Below are 14,303 nucleotides of genomic sequence, written 5' to 3'. Positions count from 1 at the left end.
CTGTCATCACCAATTATATATGCCCCGTGGCTTAAACACTGCAGGGGCAGCCGCTGCTATACTGGGCCTTGTTTTCACTGTGCCAGGGCACGTATGCTTCCAGCATGTCATCTCAGGCATGCGCTCAGAGCACGCATGCTCATGCAGACATCCCCCAACCATTATACTCCCCATGTCCTGGCCCTGTCCGGCCATTTTATCCCCAGGCCTTAGCCCCCTGGGTAGTGTGATGCCCTCGGTGCCACTCAACGTCCGCAGGCCTTTCAGCACCTATGGCAGCTGTCAGCAGCCGTCCACGAGACCACCTACTGTACGGCAGTGTCTCCCAAGCAATGTGGCACAGGCCCACCACTTAATAATCCTCTTCATCGTCATCGTCCATCCACTGGATGCAAATGTTTTGACTTGGCCACGTGCACGTGAGCCCCACACATGGCTGGCAGACCGGCCAGACGGGCTGTAGGCAGGCTGTTTCCAAGCTGCTACCTGATCCACTTTTAAGTGCTGCACTTCGGTTTTAAGCGTGTGTTTCAGTGAAGGGTGTGCATTTATCTTTGTGGGCACCAAAAGGTCCCCATGCGCATAGTAAAACCAGACATCTAGCTTGTGAGGATATTGTTCTGGTCCCCATGAGTAAAGGGGTCATTTTTTTTATGGTTAAGAAATTTCGTTTTACGATTACTTTTCAGGTTGGGGTAGATTAGACATTTTAGTGGTTAGGTGAGGGTAAGGGATAGGGATTTTTACGGTTAGGTTGGGTCAGCATGTTAAACGTGGCATTTTTCATAAAGTAAAACTGTTATGATGTCCCCTCAAAGATAAAGTGTGTAAGTGTGTGTGTTTTGGAGTTTCACAGTGACCCAGATGATGAGCTAGCTAGACCATTGGTTTGCTTCACCAATTTCCCATCTCATCCACCATTCTGTTCCAGTCACACAGATGACCTCCCTACCTAACGCACACACACACACACACACACACACACACACACACACACACACACACACACACACACACACACACACACACACACACACACACACACGCTCAGAGACAACCGTGATGTCCCCGTGGTCCAATGATGGATGACTCACCTCTGTTGTTTACCTCCAGAGTAAACACATTAGCAAGGAGCTACTTTTTCAACAGAGGATTACTCTCACTAGCCCCTGTAATGGATCTGCACACATTGTTTTTCTCTGCTGGAATGCTGGACATTTAGTGCCTGAAAACCTTCAGCCACAAAGACTATACCTTCATCTGTCTGCTATCTCATCCTTGATATATTACAGATACCGCTGTCGGCTGCCCAGTAGCGTGTATATTTAGAGTCCGGTCACTCCATAAGCAAGCAATTAAGTCTGGGTTTTGTCCAAGGGCCATCTGACCCTCTCCCAGCAGCTGGGGCCGATCACAGAAATTTGTGTTGTAAGAGCCCACGAATGCCAACAACCCATTGATGTTGCACAGCCTACTGTATGCTGTGTGTGTGTGTGTGTGCGTGTGTGTGTGTGTGTGTGCGTGTGTGCGTGTGTGTGTGTGTGTGTGTGTGTGTGTGTGTGTGTGTGTGTGTGTGTGTGGGTGCGCGCGCTTCCATGCATGAATTCCTGCATAGCACAGTGCAGTACATTTATATACTGTGTGTGTGGCGGGGATAAGACGGGTGGGGGGTGGGGGTGCTTTAGGGGCCTATAGGCAGACAGTTTGGCATCCCACTGACCCCATGTTCAACTCCACTCAGAATGTCTGTCAACATGGTTGTCGTAATGAAAATGGCTGGAAAACTAGGTGTGTGTGTGGTGGTGGTGGTAGGGGGGGGGGTTGGCTACGGGTGTCTACAGACAGAGCACGTCAAAACTTTGACTGGACCTGACAGATGCCATAAACCTAACGTATACACTACTTCCCCAGTAGGTGATAGTCCACTGACGAACACTTATATACTGTAAGATGACAGAGGCGGCTTCAAGTCCCAAGGTTATCATTAATTATCTTCATGATCCCAGAGGAGCAATTTGTAGTACAGCCAGCAGTAACCACACAACCATCAGACAGACAGTAATACATGGACAATACTAAATGATTTCAATAAAATCACATTAAATTATTTAAAAAGCAGCAGAGACAAATGAATTCTTGAGTCCTTGGGTCCTGCATCGTGGCAGATTGTGCAGCCAGACAGGCTCATTAGACAGGATTGAATGGGCCTGACCTTGTACATATGGGAAAGGCTGTTGAAGGTTGTGCCTACAATTTTGCTGCTCACCTTTAATCCATTAAGACCAGGAACGCATCTGTGTCATTTTAAGATTTCTTTGGCTATTCAGAAATAGCAGATATACAAGCTACAAGCTTGTATATCTGAGCTGTGTAAGCCCGCCACACACAGCTTGTAGATGCAAATGTTTGTATATGCAGTATATATGTTTTAAAGCGAACATTTTTAACTCTGATCTGTGCTTCTGGGGGTCCCTGGAACGACATATTTTGAGATGGGGGTCCGCGGCCAAATTTATATCATTTTGGGAGTCCTTGACATGGAAAAGCTGGAGCACCACTAATAGTATATGTACCTGTACCAGCTGACAAAGGTGAATGTGACGACTGATTCAATAAAACAAGATTTCTTCATGAAGGTCTTGTGAACACTAACCCTAGCGTACCCTATTCTGGGGCAAACATTTGGCAAAAATAGTTGATCTACAAGCTCACAACGACACATGGATTGCCTATTTGCACTGAAGATATTAGTGTAGAGTGAAAACAGGTAAGGGCCCTTGGGGATCCGGTCAACTAAGTATAGGGTTTAAGTGGTGAAAACTTTGAAAGCTTGTAATAAAAGTACATGCACTGATGGATGGGCTTTTCCTCATAAGGCATCCACATGAGGCCCAAAGGTCAGCTCCATTACAAGATATTTGTATTGCTGCACAACCTCAACGGCCTGGTCATTCATCGCCACAGGAGACATGACCATAGGATTCTCAGAAAATCTAGTCTAGGCAGTGTCCAAGGTTTTATCGTCCCGTGGTGTTTCCATTACCACACTGGACTGCATCATTGTATCCCCATGTTGCAACGCAGCTATCTATCACCTGTAAGCCTGCCTGCAGTCGGTGCCCTCAAGTCTCCAGTGTACTGTATATTGAATAACATGCTGACAATTACATGCAGGCAGGCATGTGTGTGTGCGTGCGCAAGTCTTGCCATTGAGTCAAAAACAGCATGCAATGTTTTATTCACATGTTGATATTACAGTTCACTTACTCTCTTTCGTCTGTGTCTCCTCCCAGAGTCAGGCAGAAGCGCACTACAAAGGCAACCGACATGCCAGGAGAGTGAAAGGCATCGAGACCTCTAAGACTCGCCCCCAGGAGGGGGACAAGCCTCCGACCGTACCCCCCACCTCCTCCCCATCTCCCCCCGGGGGCCCCCCTCGACAGCGACCCCAGCAAACCAGGTGAGAGAACAGTATTTAAACTCCCTAAGACCGCAATCAAGGATAGACAAGAATGGATGAAGTAATCCTGTGCAGTTCCGTTATTGATTCCCATGGGCGTGTTGAGGGAATAATAATTGCACACAGGAGTGCTGGAGTGTCAGTTATGAGCTAGAAATGAGCTGGATAACAAGAGTTTGGGAAAGAGCTACCCCCCACAATATGAAGAAATAACCCACAGTCATAATCCGATTTAATGAGATTTAAGCAGTCCCACCTGTCCCGAGTCAAACTAATTAGAAGAGAGAACACTGGAGCAACACGGACAGTTTAGGCCTTTTATTTATTTCGGTGCAGGTAAAACAGATAGACTGACGTTTCGGTCTTTCGACCTTCCTCAGAGTGTAAGTTTAAAAACACACTGTTTTTAAACCAACCTTAACAAGGCACCAAATGTGTAGACTATTTTCTATATCTTGTAATATGCTAATTGGTCCACATGCCCAGATCTAAGCCTAATCACCACTGATGGGCGCAACCTTGAGACTGTGACATGCAGTACTAGGTAATTACCACTAAACAGAGGGCCATCCACCATTGGTTTATTGAGAGCACAGCCCATGCTCACCTCTGTATATAACTGCTTACCTTGTTGCTGCCACCTATGACTCTGAGGAAGGTCGAAAGACCGAAACGTCAGTCTATCTGTTTTACCTGCACCGAAATAAATAAAAGGCCTAAACTGTCCGTGTTGCTCCAGTGTTCTCTCTTCTGCATATACTGTCCCTACTCCTGTGACGCACCGGACCGGCCGTCTAAGGCTTGAGGCGCAACGGTAGAATCCCTTTGTTCAAACTAATTAGACTCAGAGCTACACAGTGACTGCACACCCGTTGGTCATCCAGCTCATATAGATATAGAAACCTAGATACCTCATTGGCCGCTGCAGTTCATTGGAGCGACCTGTATCCGCTGGCCGGCATTTTTGGGAAGGCACCCTGCCACCCAAAGTGACTACTGGCCAATCACAGCGCGTCTTGTCAGAATCTAGTTGTATAAAAATTTTATATTTGAATACAACTAGATTCTGCCAAGCCCCGGAAAAGACGCGCTGTGATTGGCCAGTAGTCACTTTGATAGGCAGTTTGCCGTCCCAAAAATGGCGCCCGCAGATATAGATGCCCCAGAGTTGGAGGAGGCGTCTACCTTTTATATGTCTATGATCGAGCTGATGCACAGAGGATAAATCAGCCATCAACCCACAGGCAGGGAAGAGTCTCTTCCCGGTGCCAAATATTGGTGTATTTAACATCAACTATAAAAAACGTAACGGTGACGTCACCCATTGGTTTCTACGTTTTGAACTTCCTGTCCCGAAAAGCAACCGGAAAACGAATGCTATTGGCTGGAACTGCAGCGTGGGCAGGTCTTCACTCAGTAGAGCCAGTAGAATTTAATGAATGGGACCATAATTTACAAAAACTCATATCATGGTAATTGAAAGCAGACTTTAAACGAGCGACTGAAAGCATAAAGTATTTATGACAATGATTAAGTGTAAAGTGGAGTGGTAATTGCTCTGCAGCCAGCAGGGGGGGAAATAGCGACACCTGCTTGGCCGTTAATGAAAACTGCTGGGAATTTGGCACTTCTTTATGGACTTCATTTTAAAACTCAACTGTATATCATCTTGTTTGACTGTGAGTCATTAAATGGTACTAAGGTGTACACTTTGAATAAGGTCTCTGCCACAGACTTCACACATGTAGGGTCTCTCCGGCTGGTATTTACTGCCCACAAGGTTATACCTGAGGCATGATTACAGTTTCTGTAATCGCCAGAAATAAAGATATTGCTGTCTTCTGCTACTGAGCACTGTCACACACATGTCTCACAACAGGCCCTGGAATATGTTGTCCTTTCTGGTTAGTCCTCTCCTCTTGCTGTGTGATCTCTAATCAAAGCTAGGGACTAGAGGTCTTCTGAGTATGAGTTGCATGGGTAAAGTCATGCGGTAAGGACTGGGATCTGATGGTATAGGTGTAGCGCTCCACCTCAGCAATCCATCTCCCAACGGTCCTGAGCATTGAAAAGGGGATATGCACCGTCGTTGGGCTGATATAAGCCTCTCTGACCTACTACTACTACTACTACTAGAGGTCTTCTCTTTCCCACCAGTACAAGTTGAGTCCTGTATTAAAGGGATAGTTCACCCCCAAAATGACTTTTTTTCTATTGATTAATCACCCCATGGAGACTTGAATTCATGGATATTTTTTTGTTTTTGTCGCATTCCTAAGCCAATAATTTGACCGGTCTCCTTTGTGTCTCCTACCGGAACCTCTGCACAGTTCTGTTTGTGGCGTGCACATGGGGTGATTTTTTGGGTGAACTATCCCTTTAACAACTGGCTCATCTCTATAATAGGTTTCTTATAGCCATTAGCCAACACGTGGACTCCACAGCTCAGAGACTCTTTCAGCTGTGTGTGTGGACTCACGCATATGTAAATAATTGTTGGAGAAATATTTGGAGAAAAATGAAACAGTTCCTCTTAATAATTCACACATGGCTGAGTAAGAGCCTCCAGTTAATCATATAAATAACTATTGTGGAATGAAATGAAATGGCCAAGTCCCATGTAAAAATGGTACGTTCATTCAAAATGTCAGTAGTCCTGAACCCATTACATTTTTAATAGGTAGGTAGTCTTGTATGAACCTAACCTTGGGATCAGCCTGTTTTAAGTTGTAAATCTAGCATGCGTTAGTAGTTGTTGGCATTTCTTAAGTGAAAACAGGTGACCATCAGCTGGAAGGAAGCAGGTTGAGGTTGGAAACAGGTTGACTATAAACCTCTGGATTCTGTTGTCATGTCACATCGAGGCTTAGATGTTCCAAATCATAGCCAAAGATTTCTGAATAATTTCAGAATAGAAACAAAAACTATGTAAAATAGTTGTATTATTCCTTCAAGTGACACAAATGATTGATTCTGTTTAATCTTAAATCAAAAGTGTCTGTAACACTTGTGCTCCTCAGCTTACTCAAATGTCAGCACTCTCATAATTCTAATACTGCAGAGGCTGAAACTGGGATGGAATATTGTATTGTAAATCTAGGGCGAGGGTTTTCTTCTTCTTTGAGTTCAGAAAGAGGTAATGCAAACATTTAATACACGCCCGCCAAAAGAACTACGTAACACTATAGAAGAATAAATTGGCTGATGTGAAAACCAGAAGCCAGATGTGCTTGCTGCCATGACTGACAGGTTGACTTAAGTATAGGCATCAAGATTCCTCCAGAAATGACAGTGGGTTGCTCCATCCAAACCACAGCAATGCTTTGTTCACTCCAAACAATGCAACACTGGCTTTAGCCTTCACCATTGTTTAGCCTTCGCCACATTTAGCCTTCACCACGTTTAGCCCTCACCACGTTTAGCCTATGAGCAGGTGACTTGGCACGACACCATGGTCGTTTTATGGCCATCTTCACAAGGCATCCCCTGTGTGTGTGTGTGTGTGTGTGTGTGTGTGTGTGTGTGTGTGTGTGTGTGTGTGTGTGTGTGTGTGTGTGTGTGTGTGTGTGTGTGTGTGTGTGTGTGTGTGTAATAACAATAACAAATAACAGGTTATCTTGTTATTTGTCATGATCATGATTCTTCTCCCTCTACACCTCTCTCTCTCTCTCTCTTTCTCTCTCTCTCTCTTTCTCTCTCTCTCTCTCTCTCTCTCTCTCTCTCTCTCTCTCTCTCTCTCTCTCTCTCTCTCTCTCTCTCTCTCTCTCTCTCTCTCTCTCTCTCTCTCTCTCACATCAATCCCTTTTTAAACTATTACTTTGAGACTGGGCATTCTGTGTTTTTGTCCTCTTTTCCCTGCCCGGAACTTTCCATTCCCTCAGTGCCACCATGCAGTCTGTCCCTGGTTCAGTCACTGAAGGGAATGAATAAATGAATGAATCAACCAACCACGTGTTGTTGACATTTACTGTGTGTACTTGTAGGTTGGTTTCCGTTTAGCAGTCTACCTTGATGTCAGGAAAGCCACAGGGCATACACAAAGGCAAATGCAATTTAACAAAAGATAAAACTCCAATGACAAAAAAAGGCCAACATACTGGGACAGTGTCAAAGCAAAAAAAACAAAAAACGAAACCTTGGCATTTCAATGTGTGTGTGTCTCAAGCCCTAAGTTCAAGCCCTAAATCACCACCCTTGTCGTCTTTGGTGGTTTTCTCCTGCCGACCCCATAGTTGTAAAAGGCCAGCCCGTACGCCTCCCTCCCTCATGGGGGATGTGAGGCCAGCTCCAGAGAGAAGTCCAAGAGCGTAGAGGAGCCAACATAAGCCTGCCATGGTCTAAATCTGAAACCAGCAACATGTGAAAGAATGCTTTTTTCCATCCAAGCAGCTTTCTCGTGACCCTGGAACCTTCTCGCTTCCTGGTTTGGATCCTTGCTTGTTTGCTTGTGTGTGTATATTATATGCATTGTGTGTGTGATCGCTCACTGTACGTCTGTTTATCTACAGTGTGTGCGTGTGCGTGCGTGTGCGTGCGTGTGTGGGTGGTGGTGGTACAGTATGTGACTGTGTGTGTATATACAGTAGCTACATACAGTATGTGTGATAGCAGAGTAACTCACAGCCTCAGCCTGATGACCTTAAAGCAGGGGTCTTCAACCTTTTCAGGCCAGGGACCCCCAAACTGATGGGGTGATGGATCAGGGACCCCCTACCTCGTAGGGTAGGGGGGCCACCACATATATCGTATATTTATGTATAAAATTGTGTTTTATATGAAACAATGGTTGCCTGCTCCTATACAGGTTGTCCCAGTAGTAGCCATGGTTCACATGACTCTCGTCTGTCACAAGCGTCATGACGCTACTTGTTCATTTTTTTATTTATTTTTTTACATTTACAACCAGTACATCTACTGTACATAAACTGCCTGAACGTTTATGTAGATGTGATGGTTGTAAATGTAAAATTAAAATATGTCATGTTTAAAGACAATTTTACATTTTTGAAAAAAAAAAAAAAAATAAGTTTTAAAAATGTTTAAAAACAAAAAGATTGTTTAATCTAACAACAATTTCGCGGACCCCCTGCAGTACCTCCGCGGACCCCCTAGGGGTCGCGGACCCCCTGTTGAAGACCTCTGCCTTAAAGTCTTAATATCTCCCCTGTATTATTGGGAATTACCTTTTAGTCTAGCGGTTAAGATGTTGGCTGTCCACGCGGGAGACCCGGGTTCGAATCCCGGGTGTTAGATATGCACATAATAAGAATTTAATTAGCGTGCATGTGTCCCATCACAGTGCACTCGGTGTGATCCTGCTCCAGTGTGCTCCATGGCCATGGACAGGGCTGTGGGAGCAGCCAGCTGTATTGTGGGCCCCAGCTGGGAGCCTGGCGTCTGGACGCTGGGGGAGCTTAACATGGCTCATAAATACACTGGGGGCCTGACTGTAGAGCTGATAAAAACACATACTGTACGAGTGGCGTGCACGTACTGTATACTTGAAAAAAACAACACGTGCACTGTTGATGCACACCTACACAAACAGACACTCATTATGTCCGCACTGGCACACAGGAACACAAACACACACAAACACAGATTATGTCCAAACAAATACACATGAACACAGACACACACCAAACACAGATTATAGCCACACAAACACACATGAAAACAAACACGCAAATACACATTATGGGCCACACAAGCACACATAAACACACACACACACACACACATGATGCCCAGACTCACAGACGCTCACATAAACACGTGCACACGTGCACAGAGAGAGATGGGTGTTCGTCGTACGACATGGAAAATAGCAGATTTACGAGCTCAAAAAACGTCGCATTGCGATGACTTGAGCTGGTAGATATGAGTTTTTTTTGGTGCAGGACACTGTCGTACACCTATGAATAACTAGAACCCCGTAAATAAGGTGCGATGTTTAGTGTTGATAGCTTGATGCACGGGTTCTGTTTGTATCGCGTGGACGTCACCTTTGTTGACTTGGTTTAAGGGCTTATAGCACAAGTTCATATTCCATCAGGACGCGGAGATGTGATCCTCAGACCATTACTGATACATTCCCACTTCCTTATCATTCACTGGCTGCTTCATACTTCATATCCTGTGAAAATATGCAGCACATCTTGCCAACAATGATTTCAACAAACGGGGAGTGGGGGAGGGGCGAGTCTGTTATGGGCCGAAATAGAGCAACAGTCAAATATATATATATACTGCACATATTGCTTTAAAAGTGTATGTACTGTATACAGTAATTTTCGTTTTAACTATATAACTATTTAACTTGTAACTTAGAGAGTGTACAAAAGTGGGTCCATTTGGTTACATTTGTGCAGTCTCAGATTTAAATGAACGCTGAGAGTTTGTGTTGGTGTGGGGGAGCTGTGGGTCGACCCATTGAGACCACATACCATGTCAATTCTGATAGAATTGTGGTTTGTTCTTCCTTCCTTTTTTATTTTCACTTTGATAGTAACTTTGGTGGACAATGATATTTTTATTTTTTGTATGTATTTATGTATTTGTCTCCTTTTCTCTTTGTGTGTGGTATGTATATTGTTATGTCATGTGATCTGGATGGGGGGGGGGCGTGGGAGGAACGGAAGTCGGGGAGGGATGGGTGAAAATATTTGGTTGTAATTGTCCTACAATGATTGGAAAAATAACAAGACAAAGTGAACGTAAACACTGAGGAGACAAGTGCTGTTGAGGCTGTGAGTGGAGGGATGACGGACAGAAAGGGCTGTGGTGCGCGGTCTCCCCACGTGGAAGGCCTGTGGCTTTTGGGGGATTTGGCCGGGAGGAGCTGAGGGTTTGGCCGGGCCTCTGAGATCAGGAGAGAAGGGTCAGCTGTTAGCTTCAGAGACTCTATCCTTCCCTCCCTCCTTCTCCTTCTCCCTGACACTCCCACTCTAATGGAGGGTCACATTAAACCCACCCTGATATTATGCTTAACTCTGCACACGCACGCACACACACGCGCACACAACAAGGTCAATTGAATGGATGACTTTCATGTGAGGGCTAGAGTTGCATGGCTGTGTACCGGCTACAGTGTTGAGTTACACAGCGGGGCCGATATGCTGCTTAGCGTTCTAGTCCGTATTTGACGTTTGATAGACGTCAAATCAACCGTGCTTTATTCTGTGTGCGCTCGGGTCCAAGACATTTATGTTAAACAGGAGTTTCTGTTGACAATGAAGAATGTTTTCCTTTTGCGAACGCCAGTTGACAGTTTACTTTCCCCGTTGGCGTCAAGTTAGTTTTCATCAAAAGTGTTTGTGTGAGTCAGTATTTGTATTTGCAGGCTGGGTAGAAGGCACCCTACTGCATTATGAATGAGTCTCAGCTCTTGTGAGGACAGCATTGGGTGTCTGAGCTCGTCAATCATTAAAAAGGGACAGTGGACAGCAGGGCGGGGGTTGAACGAGGCCGGGAGGCGGGGGGTGTAGGGCTGATTTAGGGTACGGTCACACGCTTCAATTTCCCATGTTGTCTTGAGGGTTGCGAGCAGCAGTGCCGGTTTTCTGGTGTGCAATTCATTTGACTTACGTTGGAGTGGTTGACTCACAACAACAACAAAAAAAAACTACAATCGAAATGCCTGCCAAACACGGCGCTTCTTTTCTATTGGTTGACGCCAGGTAGAAGTTCACCAATCTTGAACTCCACTCTTTAGACACGTTGAAAGAGGCACGTCCAAACACTGTTTGCCTGGGTTTGAACCACACTGTAATGTGTTTGACATTTAAGCACTGCATGCATCAGTGCGCACTGTCCCAGCAATTATGGTAATAACTCCCTCCTGTTCTGCTTTCACCTTTAATATGTAATTTTTATATAACTGAAAAGCAATATTTTATTTATTTGTTTCTCTCCTCCATCTGGGAGGCCTTATTTATTTATTTATTTACTGAGTGTAGTGTACAGCGCTTTGGTTCAATGCTGTTGTTTTTAAGTGTGCTCTATAAATAAAGTGGATTGGATTGGATTGGATTATGTTCTGTAATGCAATACAATGCACTGCAAATCTGCTTACGTAAGTGATATCCCTGTTACACAGTTACTATCACCGATTGGCTTTCTACTTTTTCATTAAGGTAGCAGACTAATTTGAATATTTTATGCCTTACAACACATGGAATCATATCAGGACGAACTTTTGAACTTTCACCCAAGGCAAGGGTGAAAGTTCAAGATCAAAAGGTGTTTTGCCAATTATTTGGAGGCCCAATTGCAATACCCTCACGGCCCACCACAGGCTGAGAACCCCTGGCTTAGAACACTACTCATCATGTTTTGTGCAGCGTTCTTTGCGGCCGTTTCGGTGTCGGAAACACACGCGTGTCCAGGTTGTATTTTGACCAGTTCAGCCCGTGGCCCAAAATGAGTTTGACTCCCCTTGCCCTGATGTAACCCTGTAGCTCTGGCAGCAATTAACCCTGCTCGGTAATAATCAACAAAGCTTTTCCCCGCTGATCACATTCTGTACATTTTCCAGTAAATGAAAGCAATGTAAACACACTTGAGCAGTTCGGTAAAGCATCTGGATAGAATTATCTCTCTCTGATGACCTGTTCCATTGAATTATTCATCGTCGGTCGCCTTGGCTCTGGGAGGAAGGTCAGCGAACTCAACTGCCTGATCAATGTTGGATTAGGACGAGTAGTGCGTCCCATGGTTTCTGCACAATCAAGAAACACAGAGTGTTCTGTGAAACCTCTTGGGTTACAAGAGTTTCGTGTTTTGATTGTGGTGTTTTGTGTGTGTGTGTGTGTGTGTGTGTGTGTGTGTGTGTGTGTGTGTGTGTGTGTGTGTGTGTGTGTGTGTGTGTGTGTGTGTGTGTGTGTGTGTGTGTGTGTGTGTGTGTGTGTGGGTGTGTGGGGGTTCAATGAAGTTGACGAAAGGCATTGCTTAGCCTTTGCTTAGCCTACGTTATACTTCACCGCACAACTGTGACTAACAGCTTTTCAAGTAGTTTGGGGTTATAGTGACAGACCCCAGTGAATTATTATGGATACAAAGGTTATGATGAGACTTATTACCTGAAGCTCAACATATGTGCAGTGGGGAGTGTAGCAGGAGAACTCTGTGGTATGAGGTAGAACCAGCCAGACATATTGATGTGATGGTTTGGTTTGGTGTGGCACGGATCCAGTCCATCGTGAAATCCCCTATTAAGATTTGGTCCACCACCCCTATTCCTTCCCACTTCAACTTAATTCAAACCACATGCTAAAGACGCTATATGGGTTCAGCTCAGTGTTACCTCAGCAGACACTCGAGCCAAGAGTTCTCTGTGTGTGTGTGTGTGTGTGTGTGTGTGTGTGTGTGTGTGTGTGTGTGTGTGTGTGTGTGTGTGTGTGTGTGTGTGTGTGTGTGTGTGTGTGTGTGTGTGTGTGTGTGTGTGTGTGTGTGTGTGTGTGTGTGTGTGTGTGTGTGTGTGTTTTTGTGTGAGGGTGCGTGTTTGTGTGTGCGTGCGTCAACTGTCAAGTCTATTTCTATTTAACCGTTAGCCATTCATCCTCAAAATATGAGGGTGTAGTACGTTCTGTTAAGCTTTCCTTCCCATTGCACTTGCAGTGTGCAAACTCTCCAGCTAAGTAAACCAGCTTAGTGTGTGTTGTGGTGAAGTGGCCACAGCGTAAATCTGAAGGCCCCTCCTCTCTGGGCTCTAAAGACCACTCACCCATCACCCTTGTCTTTGATCCAGCCCAACTTTATGGGCTCTCGAATGCCATTCAGAGTCTTGAGTAAGAAATATGGTTTTGACAAAACATCTGTTTGACAAACGTGCTATACTGACTGCAGTTCAGCAGCTGGAAACTTCCAATATGGAAAGAGGACGGAATTTCTGTCTTGGAAAGTGGTGGAATGGAAAGGCATCACAATGGCATCTTCATCAGAGCTAATGCAATGGAGGAGGCCAGGACAAGTCTTGTTACAGTACCTCCTCCGAACAGCCTCCACATAACACATGAATCACCACATGATCGGGTTTCATAAGGCCCAGCGCTCTGCTGCCTCACAGGATGTAATATGAAGAGAGAAAACTAGCGTAGCCATCACAAGCTACATCATGTGATGAAATGACAAAGGCACATGGGAATCCTAAAAAGGAAATTGAGCAGTTAAAGTCAATATTTGTTTTCTTCACAGAAATACTCCACAGCCCTCTCCACACCCATAATCCCATGGGGCTATTACATCCCCTCCTTGTGGCTCCATGTCCTGTGGAGGTTCGAGGAGGGCCGACTGGTCTCTGCCGGCAGGGGGGGAGTGAGGCAGGGTGGAACTATGAACTGCACCCCACCCAGATTTAGGGGGTCTTTTTTCAGCCAACACCCTTGGCCTGGTGAATACCTAAAGCATTGCATAAGAGAGTGGCTGACCAAAACCATGTGTGGGCGAATTTAGTAATATGGATGTACAGTATGAGCATGTATGTTTGTGAGCGACAGAGAGGTAAAGAAGGACAGATAAAGGTAGAGAGAGAGAAAGAGAGAGAGAGCGAGGGAGAGAGGAAGGAAAAAAAGATGGGTGCTCTATTTATGATGTTTTCTTTGGCCTTAATGTCTGTGCCCGGTTCAAAAACAAGTGCCATCGTGTCACTGTACCAGCCAAAAATAACAGGTGTGAGAGAGCAAGTCAAAACATCCACAGGCTGAGGTATCTGTTTCCTATTTCTCCCCTCGGAAACATTTCAATAATATGAGACCACATCATTGAGAGAAGGGCACTTCAAAGGGCCAACAATCATGCCCCCGCCATGTATGTGCCTCTTCCTGTACTACGAGCTACAGTATAC

The 14,303-nt window shown here is 45.1% G+C and overlaps 1 protein-coding gene across 1 annotated transcript in view; it reads left to right on the top strand.

Annotated features, from left to right (window-relative positions):
* znf385a (zinc finger protein 385A) overlaps nucleotides 1–14,303 on the top strand; it is an 81,544-nt gene that overhangs the window by 56,137 nt on the left and 11,104 nt on the right. The window contains 2 exon segments of the mRNA XM_080444186.1: nucleotides 3,294–3,433; nucleotides 3,435–3,460. Of these exon segments, the coding sequence (XP_080300312.1) occupies nucleotides 3,294–3,433; nucleotides 3,435–3,460 (166 nt within the window).

Source organism: Gymnoscopelus braueri, assembly GCF_963280865.1.
Source record: "Gymnoscopelus braueri genome assembly, chromosome: 12".
Lineage (NCBI taxonomy): Eukaryota > Metazoa > Chordata > Actinopteri > Myctophiformes > Myctophidae > Gymnoscopelus > Gymnoscopelus braueri.
The sequence above is the reverse complement of the archived record's forward strand: the minus strand, read 5'-3'. Positions and strand labels throughout refer to the sequence as shown.